General features: G+C 41.5%; 1 protein-coding gene across 4 annotated transcripts in view; it reads right to left on the bottom strand.

Annotated features, from left to right (window-relative positions):
• Positions 1-12989, bottom strand: part of stxbp5a (syntaxin binding protein 5a (tomosyn)) — a 143940-nt gene that overhangs the window by 11316 nt on the left and 119635 nt on the right. The window contains exons 19-24 of one of the 4 annotated variants that reach the window (XM_034699842.1): positions 12806-12957; positions 9181-9243; positions 6897-6950; positions 1731-1781; positions 545-826; positions 97-466 (exon numbers count right to left, since the gene is read on the bottom strand). In XM_034699842.1, the coding sequence (XP_034555733.1) occupies positions 97-466; positions 545-826; positions 1731-1781; positions 6897-6950; positions 9181-9243; positions 12806-12957 (972 nt within the window). The remainder of the gene's footprint in view (positions 1-96; positions 467-544; positions 827-1730; positions 1782-6896; positions 6951-9180; positions 9244-12805; positions 12958-12989) is intronic. The other 3 variants (XM_034699843.1, XM_034699844.1, XM_034699845.1) reach the window with 3 other exon arrangements.

The raw sequence follows: 12989 nt of genomic DNA, 5'->3' as shown, positions 1-12989 counted from the left end.
CATGATATGAGCAAGACTTATTCAAACTGACTTTGATTGATACATTTTAATATTAGCCAGTTATTTCTGCCTGACGCACATGAATGTGTCTCTCACCTGAGGGTCATAATGTGTCCATTGGCACAGAAACATGCCACACACACGCCTTGGCTCATCTGCACCACATCTGCCCGCAGGATGAAGGAGGTCTCTGTGATGCTGTGTTTATAGATGCAGGTCTGGGAGGGGAGGGAAATGACTTTGGCCTGTTTCTCTGAACACACCACCGCATACTGGCACTCATTGAGGTCCTGCGAGGTTGAAGGGGACACTGAGACGGGACGGCGCTTTCGGACCTTCTCTCTTTCTTCGCCATCTGCTGTTACGTTGGGTTCAAACCAAGGCTCGTGTGCAGGTTGCATCAGGGCACCTGAGGAGTCCAGGAAAGCCATTCGCATGTTGCTCCCCTTTAGTCGTACCAACATGCCTAAAGAGTGAAGGGAAAAGGTTTGTAGATCAAATTTTTATGACACTTAATAATTTTTTTTTAAATCCTATTACCCACCTGTGGGTGAAGCGATAACTGGCTGCAATTGCCGTTGCTCCCCAGCAGGAGGCAATGTAAGAGCTAGAGCCAGCACAGTGCCCAGGGTGGTGCCCACATACACACAGGGCGTCAAAGTGCTGTCCCCCTTCCGGGCGAATGTCTCGCAGAACTGGAAGCAGCTGATGGCCTCTCGAGCCTCCTTGTCAATGCTGGTGACGCTGGAGGAGCGCGAGCGGCTGAAAGAATTGTCCCGGTGGTCTAATGGGTTGGAACCCCGCGTCGGGCATACAGACAGGAGGACAGTGAGGAGAAAACGGAGAGAGGTAAAGCACCCGCAAGGAAGCAAAAGCACAAGACAGACAACTGAGATGTGGACACTGTGCTGTACATTCAAATAAAATGATAACAGAAGCCTCTTTTGGTTTTCTGTAAATTAAACATCTTAGGTGAGATTGAGGTGAAATTTTACAGCTTTTACAGCAAACTTCAGATGCATTAGTCTCATAATAACTGAGTGCATAAAAAATTTTAATAAGTATAAAAGGTAAGTCCTTCTTTATCATCTTATCTTGCATGTTATTCGGTTGACAGAGCATTAACACCTGCTTTATTGCTTTTATTAGTATGAAATAACCAGCTATCAGGCACTTTGGTTAACTCTGTATAGCACTACAACTCTTCAACGGATACATGAGTTGGCACTCAGACATAACAAATAAAATGTTGCGTCCAATGCTCTTGGTGCTTGTACAACCCTGAAGAATAATTCTGTTTTGAAAAATTTGAAAGAGACCAATCATACAAGGAAAGAAAGAAAACACATGAAGAACACAGACGAGAAAGACAGCTGCAAAAGTTAAAGAAAGCTTCACGGTGAGATGGAGTGTGCATAGATTAGCTCAGCACCACTGACCTCTGGTAGAGCTCCCACTAAGGTCAAAAAGTGGGAGACGCAGCAGAGCAGAACATTTCACGCTGAATTTGATTCCAGAGCTTTGATGTGGTTCAGTGCATTGAAATTCTGCTCAGATCAGTGCTACTTTTGTTTCATGCAAACTTAAGGGGAACATTTGCATAGCTTGCCAATTTTGAGGCTAATAACCAGATTAAACCGGACTTATGGGATGTGGTGTAGTCCAGTTAAAGTGAGAAAGATATACTGCATTTCCATACAAATTGTTGGAGACACAAAGTCAGGGCTTACCCAAGTCTGGCTTTAGCTCAGTAGGCAAGCTTAATTTCCGTGACATCTTTGCTGGAAAAAAGAGAACATCCCTCTTTACAAAGACACATCTAAGCTAACACACGATGCCATGCAAAGCTAGATAACTAGCACGGGGCTTTGATTGTGCACAAAGCTAGGATACAAGGACAAAAAGCTGTAGAACATGTGCCATGGGATTTTTTTTTTTAATGACTAGGTGAGCCAAAATGCTTTAGACAGGAGAAGGCACTGCGTAAGGACTCAGAGACAACCCTGTATATCACAGAGGCATGCTGTGAAAGACAAAACAAAGGTGGTGACCTCTGACTGCACAATGCCCTGAAAGAGAGGACTGGTATAGTGAGACACATCAATAACTGCACAGCCATTTAGGATCCTCATGCCACGGTAGCATGCACCAAGAACAAGAAGGTAACAGAAAACAGAAAATACTGAACAGGAGATGAGAGAAGACAGTGGAAAGATGGTCAGGCAACTGATTGTTACTGTCTGCTAGCCAGAATTTGTTCTTTTTTATCCTTCGCCCATCAATAACTTTATGAAGCACAACTACCAAGATCTGATAAGCTCAAAATAAACGACATTCAGTCTGCTAGAGAAAGAAATGCTTTATGACAAAATAAAATATGAATTATGGGTGAACTGAAATGTTAAATTCAGCCATGTAAAAGAACTTAATAACATTAAGTCCACAGCATTGCAGGTTACTTAAATGTACCACTGATCTAAAGGTAGAGAGCATTCATAACTGTCAAAATTGTACACAATGTCAAACTGGTTTGAAGTGTGACAGTGTACCATTAGCAGAGCTAGCACCACCAGCCTTCGGTCTTGCTTGCAGGTTCACGTCCTAGTTCTGTTGCTAAGTGCCGTTCAAGTGGCTGCTTGTTGCAGTAGCTCTCTCTTCGTTGTTCTTGCCTGTCATGTCTTTTAATTACTCATTTGTTGGCCATGGACACCAAAACTGGCTGCGTTTGCAGTGGTGTTTTTGCTATTTTTGTTCCTGCCTGTGTCCGGAGATACTGCGTGTAACCATGGTTGCATTGTTTACATATGAGATCAGCTGTTACCAGCCCATAGCATGTTGATGCTAAACGATGCCAGGCCCGATGTTCCCTGCGAGCTGAGGAGAAGGAGGCAAGGACGACCTGCTGGTATTGAGGTGCAAGCTAAGGAAAGACAACATCGACCTGTCCTTCCACCCCCCGTTATGGGGAATGTAAGATCTATCTTCGATAAGGTGGACCAGCTAACCCAGCACCAGAGGGAATACTAGCAGAGCAGCATCATGCTAACAGAGCTAACATCGGCCACGAACGCCACATTGGAAGGATTTCACCTGCTGTGGGCGGACAGGATACAGGAGAGCAGGACTGAACTAACTGGTGAAGAAGGCCAGTTCGGTCCTGGACCCTGTGGCGGTGGTGGATGACAGGAGAATTATGGCCAATCTGTCGTCTTTGATGAACATTTCTTTTCTATATATATTCTTGTTGAAATTCTTGTACTGTACAACTTTTTGTTTGCTGCTGTAACTCCATGAATTTCCCCGTTGGCGGATGGATAAAGGATGATCTTTTTTTTTCTTATCTTATCTTATCTTATCTTAGTCACACAGTGATCTGGTTGAGTTGTTATATGCCAGGTTAACCAGACACAGCCTACATACGATCATTTCTCAATTTTCATGGTCAAAATACAACCAAGCCGCACCACGCTACGCTGGTTTACATCCAGGTAGTAGAGCAGTAGCCATTAACCAAAGTTACAGCCTTGTCTGGTGGTGGGTGGCTGCACTACAGCTTAGACACAACATTTGATCAGCATTTTGGGCCTGCAGTTATAAAAAACAGTCATTACAGTGCCGACTACCAGGGATAACAATGTTTGCCTGTTAAGTCGACTAAACTTGAAATCAATTATTGATATTAAGACCCTCCATCAGCTTCCTTGTTGTGGTGGAGAAGTTGGCTTGTACGTGAACCTGGGAGTTGTCAGTTGTCGTTGTCAGTTTCATTAATCCCTGGTAGGGTCTCCCAAGACAAACAAGTCCCCAAGGGAAGGTTTAGACTGAGGGCAAACCAAAATACCCCTATGAATCAGCCAAAATGGAGAGTCAGCTCGCCCAGAACAAGAAGACAGCAACTATCCCCTTGAGGTACCTGGGGGTGAAGCTTGCCAGCCTTTTACTAGTTGGGCGACTCTCAAGTCCTGGAAAGGACTTTAACTCCCATGCAGGCAATGATGGAGGAACCTTAAGGACTTTGACAAGTTGGGATCGCTTGTGGTGATTCGTTTTTGGATCTATGCTATCCACGGAGGCCATAACAAGCACTTTGTTTGAGCACAGGGTGATTCATAGGAGTCTCTTCTACCCACAGACCTTAGGCCAAAGATCTGCTTTGTCATATCCTTAAATCTGCAGTACATGTCTTGGACCATCAGTTAAAGATAGTGACAGAGCTGTCAACTGGTATCCATTTGGTGTTGAATGGAATCAGACTGCCAGGGACCTTGAGAACCTAAACCTGTAGTGAACTGGGAGCATCCGGCAGAGGCCCCTTTATTCAACTCACAATCTTGGAACCAATTAGCTAACGTCTTATGACTACACTTGTACATGCTTTTAGTTATGAGCTGTGGCAAGAAGCTCTTAACATTGTTGGGCTGTCCTTGCTGCCTCTTCTGTGTCTGGGGATGTCTGGGATAGCCCCTGTGGAATGGCACGAGAGATTGAGGGTTCCCATTTCTGAAATGAAGGACCAAAGGATGTGCCGCAACTGTGCAGGCATCGCACTTTATTGCCTCTAAGGGGAAACTTATTCCAGGGTTCTTGAAAGGAGGCTCTCGGGTACGGAAGGAAGGATGCAGATTCAAACTAATTAATTACCCTTGCAGTGTTGCTGAAAGGGTTATTGGAGTGCTTAGCTGTAAAACAAAAGCTGTGTCCGAATCTTTGGCTTTAAGTCACTAATGTTTTCCTTATAGGCTTAGCCTCTGCCAGGGTTGTCTCTTTTCACACATTCTGATTCCGTCTTGATGGATGGGAGCAGCCAGGCAGAGGAGAGTGTCTAGTGTGTCGACCTCAGAATTGTATTTTCTGCTTTTTGCAGCTGATGTAGCTCTATTGTACCCAAGGGACTATGACCTCAGGAAGACACTGGGTCTGCAGCTGCTGTTATATCAGCAGCTCCAATAATGAGGCCAAAGTGATCCATCGAAAAATTGTTGATTGTCCACTCTGGTTTGGGAATGTCTTCATGCTTCCAGAGACTGAGTTCAAGCATCTTGGAAACTTGTTAATACGTAAAGGTATACTGGATTGTGAGGTATACCATGTACTGAGGCTACAGTCCTCATCTCACTGGTCGTAAAATCAATTATCAGTCCCAACATCCTCCCCAATCAATAAAAAAAATCAGAAAAGAAAACAATGGACCAACTTTCCTCTTGGTGTTTGGACACAGTCTAAGAATAGGGTAAGGATTTACACCCATGTCTAACTGGCAGAAGACCCCAACTTTATGTGAGGAAATATTGTGCTGTTAAAAGGGATGTCTGGGCTTATTTGGCCCGCTTCCACAATGTGAAAGTGGATGGATGGATGGATGGATGGATGGATGGATGGATGGATGGATGGATGGATGGATGGATGGATGGATGGATGGATGGATGGATGGATGGATGGATGGATGGATGGATGGATGGATGGATGGATGGTATACTTATTTCTACCATAAGATGTTGAGATATAGAGGCAGAATTTGAATGCCTGACTCTTGAGTAATCATCCATTTTTCACCTCTTTTTAGACTTGACATCTAGCTCCTCTCTAAACTATATGACACTAACTTGTGAAGAATAATACATATTTAACCTACACTGAGGGATTTCGGGAAACCTTTCCCTTCATGTTGATACTGATACTGATACTGATGTCTTAACTTGTGTATTAGCTTATACCAAGTATCTGATATCTGTAGTCACCAGTAGCGGGAATAATTCATCCATGGTGATGGAACAGTACCACTTGTCAATCTTACTTGAAGCTAACAGACACTTGTATCAAATAAGGGCAAGCACTAGCAAACTTGCAGTCACCAGTCCCATATTCTAGGTGACCAAAACTGGTATCTGATTGAGTTAAAGTCTTCTTGAAACAATCTTGTACTTACTTCAAATATTAGAGCTAAAAAGACCTATGATAAGATTGAGGTCGTTTGGAGCTATAGATACATTTACAGGTCTCCAAACTCTATTAACTAATGAGAAAATAAAAGGGTAAATTATTTGCTCTTAAAAGGGCAGCAAAGCAAGAGGAAGGATTTGAGATATGTATAAGCTAACGTTTGGGATTTGAGAGGGTAGACATTAATTAAATGAGGTAGGGTCAGTTAGAAAAAAAACATAACACTAGTTAGAGAAAGGCTCGTCTGGATGACAAGAAAACTCCACTTCTGATCACGTTACTGTCTGCAGCATCCACAAGAGGCTGGGATCCAGATGCCCTACTTTGACAGATTAAGACATAGAACTTTTTACTGGTCAGATCATAAATGTAGTAATTATCATTCAATAACACACACGGAAAATACACAGAGACACATTTGGACAAATGAGTTGCTCTTCACTCCATGGTGTAACCATACTGTACTATGGACATAGAAAGCTAATCATGTAGCTCATGAAGTACAGAGGGAATCTGTTGTACGAGGTCATTGACAAATACCACACGCAGGCACATTTACATATGACACTCGTGCTACATACATGTAGCATGCAGTATATATCTAAGGTTATTAAGCTGTATTTTATGCATAAAGATGACAGAGGTTAACCTCTGCTCCACAAGCTTTTGGCTCTCTGTGTACAGTTTTCAAACCATGTACTTCTGTACTTAAAAATCAAAAACAGAAAAGAATATGAGCTCTATGTCATCTTGACCAAGAGAGTAATTTGGCTTGAGGTTTGATAGAGTAAGAACCAAAAATAAATAGTGGAACAGGAGCTAACTTTAGCTCGCTCTGTTCTATTCTATTTCTTCCCTCTGTGGTGACCATGACACCGAGGACAAGGACAGGGGTGACAAATCTGGACTTTGTACTGCCTAGACATCCTCTCGTGAAAATCTTTGGCCCATCTTACCTCCTCTACCACCTCCATTGTAGAACTGCTGTAGATTGCTGTTTGTCATCAACACTTTAGGTGGTGTAAGGGGGAAAAATAAGGTAAGGTAAATGTGCAGTTAGAAACACCCTTTGGCTTGTTACAATACACAGAAAACTAATACACTAATTGCCTTTTCTTTTCAATAAAGTGGCTTTAAAATTCCTGATAATGGATTGATTCTTAACCTGTTTGATATAAACCAACCTTCATCACTGCTGTCTTTTTACCCCTTAGCACAATGCATGATGGTATGTAATGCATAGCGTGGAGTGTTACTTCATGGGATAATAAGTCCACAATAATAAGTCTCACTAAACATCCAGACAGCAACACATAATGGCAAACTCACTATATAATTGTCTATATAGTGAGAGGTGAGTGATTTCAAACACAGCAGTATTTTGCTAGCAAGCCGTAGCTTAGCTTAGTTGTAGCATGGCTATGCTTGCTCAAACACATATGCTGATTAGGACAAAGTAACCTAGCAAGCAAATTCACTAGGCAGCTCAGTCTTGATATAGCTGAGGTTATCAAATCAAGACATTCTTTTGCTACATTAGCGGGCTTACACTGGCAAGCTAACGCTAGCTAGCAAAACAAAGCAAATTCTTTCCGTGAAACAAAAGCCCTGCCAGTGTTAACCCTTGTTTCATGTAGCTTTACTATATGGTTTTTGATTCTTTTGTTAGCACTGTGAGTTAGTAGTAAAACTGTGGCAAATGGTAAGGCACTTGAGGCTGCACATAAATATCACATCATTTATTATTTCCTGCCTGAATTGTGCTGAATTAATGGAAACAAGCAAAAACATTGTGAAATGTCTAATCTTAAAATGTTAGAATCTCAAATTTGCAATACATTGTGATTAATTTGTGTACATTTCTATGTAAAAAGTCATTTTCAACCACTGTTTCTGCATATAAAATGTGAATAGTGTTATTTTCTTTCATTGGATACCTTCGTTGGTTACCCAGAGAAAAAGATACTGCTTATTCTGGGACTAAAAAACTGTCAAGACAGAATTTTTATGCCGAACTATCTCTCGCTCTGTCCTATGAATAATGTAGAGCAGACAGATGTATCAGACCACAGTCTGGTGGCACCAGACGTGGGAGGCTGGGACAGGCATCATACCTGAAAACAGCAGCAGGACTCCAGACTTTGAGATTTGTTTTCTGTCTGACCTTTTTAAGAAGCTCCTTATTTTTGGTGTGCTAATGCCAAGTTAGCCCTAATGAGATGGATCTGGGCTGTTCTGTCTTCAAGCAACTGCTGCTGAAATACTAATGATGCAGATTAAGAAAGAGAGACATAAAAGAGAAGTAGAGACTGTTGCAAAACACAATGTAGTTGTTTTGCGTGTGTATGAGTGGGTCTAACAGTGCGGTGTTGTGGAGGAGCAGAGTATGCTCAGTGAAACTGTCACTGACTTAAGTCATATTCATTGATATGAAAACTGTTTAATATGATAATGCTCTGCTGGGTCAGCTTCTGTGCAGTGCACCAAATACACTCAAATCCTTCACTGAGAGAATCCAACTCACAAAGTTAATTCACTCAATCTTGCAATTGATAGAACACATACCTGCAGAATCTATCTTTATAATTATGCAATCATGCAGATACAGGAAATGTGAAAATACCCAAGGCCCTCAAGGTTGAACTTTTTAAATTACACTCTGATTAATGTAAATTCATAGGTTTCTCTACCAGAGTGCAGAGTTGTAGTTTACTATTTCCTTCTATTAATAATTCTAAGCTTTCACACTTAATTAGCATCACAATGATTAAATGCTTTTACAGCCAAACCATTATTTTTTCCAAGAGACTATGTGAGATTAAAACCAATTTATTCCTGCCTATTGAACTCTGCAAAGTGGTAAAAGAATGCATGCAGAAAAGGAGAAATACTCCCAGAAACCAATAAACTTATGGTAATAAACTCAAACAGTGCTTTTCTAAAGACTGAGGTAGAATGAAATTTACAGCCAGACAATTTTCTGCTTCAACAAAAAAATCCTCTTCTGAATAGTCCCGGTTTGATAAGCAGCGATTTAAGTAAAACAATATTAAAAGGAGAAGCTCTTTTGAAACATTCATCTTGTACTTAAACCAAAGCTCCTCTTTCCTTTAAATGCATGGTGTAAGTGATGGATTTTGACGGCTTCACTGTTTGGGGTTTACTTCCAAATGACACAAAGCCTCAAGCTGGTGTATTACTCTGACATTTCTCATCAGGTGGCGCTGAAGGACATATTACCTGAAGTGGGGGACTTGCAGCGGTCCTCTGACGTCGCTGAGCCTTCGTTGATGTCACACAGACCTGCAGTAGAGATCAAACTGTTAGCCGGTGAAATGCAAAATAAAGTCAAAGATTATTCACTCTGACTTTATTACCTTTTCAATTTAGCAAATGTAATGTCTTCTGGGCGTACATAATGTTTATGGGAGACAGCAGAACAGCGGATGTAGTTAATTGGAAGCCCTCTGGTGATATAAACCTAGCCTTTGTGTCAGTTTAAGCAGGAAAAACATGTTTTATTGTGTCTGTTTTTAACCTGAGGGAATTTAGGAGGATCAAAGGTTAAAAAAAACATAAATACAATGCTGTGTTTATTCAAAGAACTTACTTCACCCCTAGGATTAAAAATGTGGATTGCAAACCCATTCACATTCCTAGCGCTACAGGTCAAACACAAAAAAATGTTCATGTTTCCCTTCCAGCGCTGTAATTTTTCCTGTTTGACTCTTAAATGACAGTAATTGAATACGCCTGGACTGAATTTAATGTACAAAGAGATGACAAATGAACTTACACACATGAGAGCCAATCAGAAACTTCTCCCATTTGAAGTCTAATTCCTCTATTTGCAGCATGCATGTTTGTGTATAAATGCCTGTGTGTGACATTGTCCTGTCAGGCAGAAAGCCAGGCAGACAGCAGCCCCCTGTTGGCACAGAAACACAGCTGGACGCCTGATTACTGCTCACGCTCGCCAAGCTCTGACAGGTGCCAGCCCACAGCTCACCAGTCAGTGACACCAGATGCTCCGTGCATATTTCATGCCCTTGTGTATAAGTAAGCATTTAGGTGTGTGTAAACACTGCTTGGTTTTGTACCTGTGGTATCCTCGTGCATGAAACTGAATCCCCTAGCTTTCACATACACACAGCTTTTTAATTAATCTGTCAAACTTTTGCCTAAGCATGGGCAGTGCATCATCATGACACTGCGGCATCCGCCTGTAGCTGTAATGCTTTCATCTAACACAAGGTGGCAGTGTGTCCATACTGAGAGCGTCTTATTGTCTATCAGTGGCACTTAGAGGCTGCAGTGGCAATGTTTGTTACAGGGATGGGCTGAAAGAGAGTGTGTGAATGAAATGGGAAAGAAGGAGGCAGATGCACACAGACAAAGTTAATGCGTTGTCGAGCATCATTTAAGATGCGGCGTGTGTTCTTCTGTGACTCCATTCATTCTCATATTTGGATCAGTTTACAGATGAGTTCAGGGACGCTGAACCTGGAGTCTAAGTAATCATCATTAGAAGGCTGCACTGGCACAAGCCCATCATAATGCTCACTGAAAGACTGATTACAATTATAATGCAAGCCTTTCATGAAAATAATGCTTGAATATAAAATCTGATTTTGCTCCCTGGTGCATTCCAGGAGTTGTTTTGCGATAAACTGCTGCAGTTAACCTTTGTAGTCCCAAAATCCCAACACCTGACATGTGTTTGTCTACCTATATTAGAATTAGGATTACTATTAAAGAACTTAATAGTTTCATTTTAATCAAGAGATGTATTTAGGCAGTATTCTCTAATTGTTTTGCATACCTCCTGGATAACAGTACAAGTTGCAGATCATGATTCGACATAGGAAGATTCTACAGCACAATTCCATCAGTGTAACACAGGTTCATTTGAGGACAAGAGGGAAGTGCAATTAATAATTATCATGCGCCAGATTTCGATTTCAAACATAAGTAATCAGAGCTGGTGGGGCTGAAACATCTGATATGCAGTGCCACATAATTAATGGTTTTAGTCCTAGAGCATCTGCAGACAATAGGCAGTAATGCAATAAGAGGGAACAATGTGATATTAAATGGCCCCTATGTTCAATGAAAATTACTATCTGACTTGCACCTACAAAGTACCTGATATGCAATATCTAATTGAGCAGCAGAGCAGGTAATGTGAGAAGGGTGTCAGGATTGCAGCATATTAAACAAAACATGCCACATGGCCCTGGCATGACAGATTTACATGTGTCTCCAATTATAAGCTTTGGTTGATAAATGTCATAAATATCTTCTACTGTTGTGTAGCAGAGATTGTAGAAAAAGGTGGAAGACACAGCAGCTCCTCAAACGTGAAGCCAAAACATTTGGAACTCCCCCTGCAGACTGGCTGCAGAATAGGTTAGAAACCATGCCTCCCAGTGTTAATTTCGTCGACGAAATTATGCCATAAATGTTTGTCAACGAATCATTTTTTCATGACGAAAACAAGACTATGACGAGCTAAGGTGCATCACTGATAATAAAAACACTGACGAAAATATGTTTTGATTTTCTTGACGAGACGATGACAAGACAAAAACATTAGTGGCCGACCGTCGGACATTCAAAATCCATGTTTCCCCCGCTGTGCGTCTAATCTTCAGATATAAAAATGATGCCTTCCTGTGACAGGCTGAGTTATAATCTGAAGGGGTGCAGTGTTAGCTTGGTCACTACCTGCAGCAGGTGTGCTTTATGAACCAGCTCTCCTCACCTCCATGCATCTGTCTCATCTTCATTGAGGATTTTCACTCCCGGTGTGCGTTAGTGACAAACACACAACCGGGGGACGTCTGTTTAATATTTGATGTTTGCCATTTTTACCGCTATTACCGTAAAAAGCTCCCCGTCTACAGCTTGATTTAATCCAGTTTGGTGAAACATCAGACACCTTCAGTAAGTTTTGATCAACTCCTAGTCATCAAAGATGCAGATGCATTTCAGAGTGCTGTGAACTGACTGTCTGTCCAGTGCGGCTGTCACTGCAGGTACATTCAGGGACCGTCATAAATGTGCAATACAGTCCTTTCAAATAATCATATTTTCAGAAATGTTTAGTTTTAATTGATCTTTTTGTTACTAGAAGAACAATATGATTGACAGCTCTGTTGCCAAATGCAGCTGAAGCGCTGGGAGCACTGGAGAGGAGGAACAGTTGGACCAAAACAAGAGTCATTGGGCTTTTCAACAGTGTTTGCTTCAAAGAAGGGTATTAATAGGTAATGAGTTTCTAATGTTGGTGTTGCATTATGGAATGATGCCAAAATAATTTAACAACCTGTAATTCATAATAGATTTTGAAAAAAGTTTGCAAAGCTGTTTCTGAGGCTAATAAGTGTTACTGATTTACCTATTGCTGTCTTTTCTCTCTGGAGGCTGTTAACTTGCCTGTTCAGTCAGCACTTTATACATGACTATAGGCTTTTTAAAATTCTCTTTACTGTGAAAATGATTGCATTGTGAATCATGACTGAATAAAAAATACTGCTGCTACTACTACTGAACTGACTCAAAGAACTGTTACGCTGTCGTCCAAGGGATCCTTCCTTCTAAGTTTAATGGGTAGTGTTGGTTAGCAGAAGCAGTAGGACGTCGATACCGTGGCTCAAGGAGTAATGTCACATTGCATACTCTTGCTCTAAATGTGCAAGATGTCATCTTTGCAAGTATTTTAACTTCACTTTGTAGAAGGGGAGGAGGTGGAACATGTCATCCATATTTAAGCACAGTAAATTTAGTGTATTGAAAAAAGTTTAGATGTTTTCTTTTCCCTCGTCTTCTCTCTTTTATCCGTCTTATCCATTCCCCTCATTACCTCCAGAAGGCTGCCGTGTCTTTCTTGGCGAGCGCGGCTGTCTCTGGTAGGGGTCATTGGAGCCGTAAAGCTCAACTGTCCCCAGGTTTAGTACTACTGTCTTCTGGATGTAGTCCACAACTGCCAGACCGTTACTGTTGCCAAACACCACACTGGGGACGGGGGGGACAAAGTCAGTGAGGCA

The sequence above is a fragment of the Notolabrus celidotus genome, chromosome 13 (assembly GCF_009762535.1).
Source record: "Notolabrus celidotus isolate fNotCel1 chromosome 13, fNotCel1.pri, whole genome shotgun sequence".
Lineage (NCBI taxonomy): Eukaryota > Metazoa > Chordata > Actinopteri > Labriformes > Labridae > Notolabrus > Notolabrus celidotus.
The sequence above is the reverse complement of the archived record's forward strand: the minus strand, read 5'-3'. Positions and strand labels throughout refer to the sequence as shown.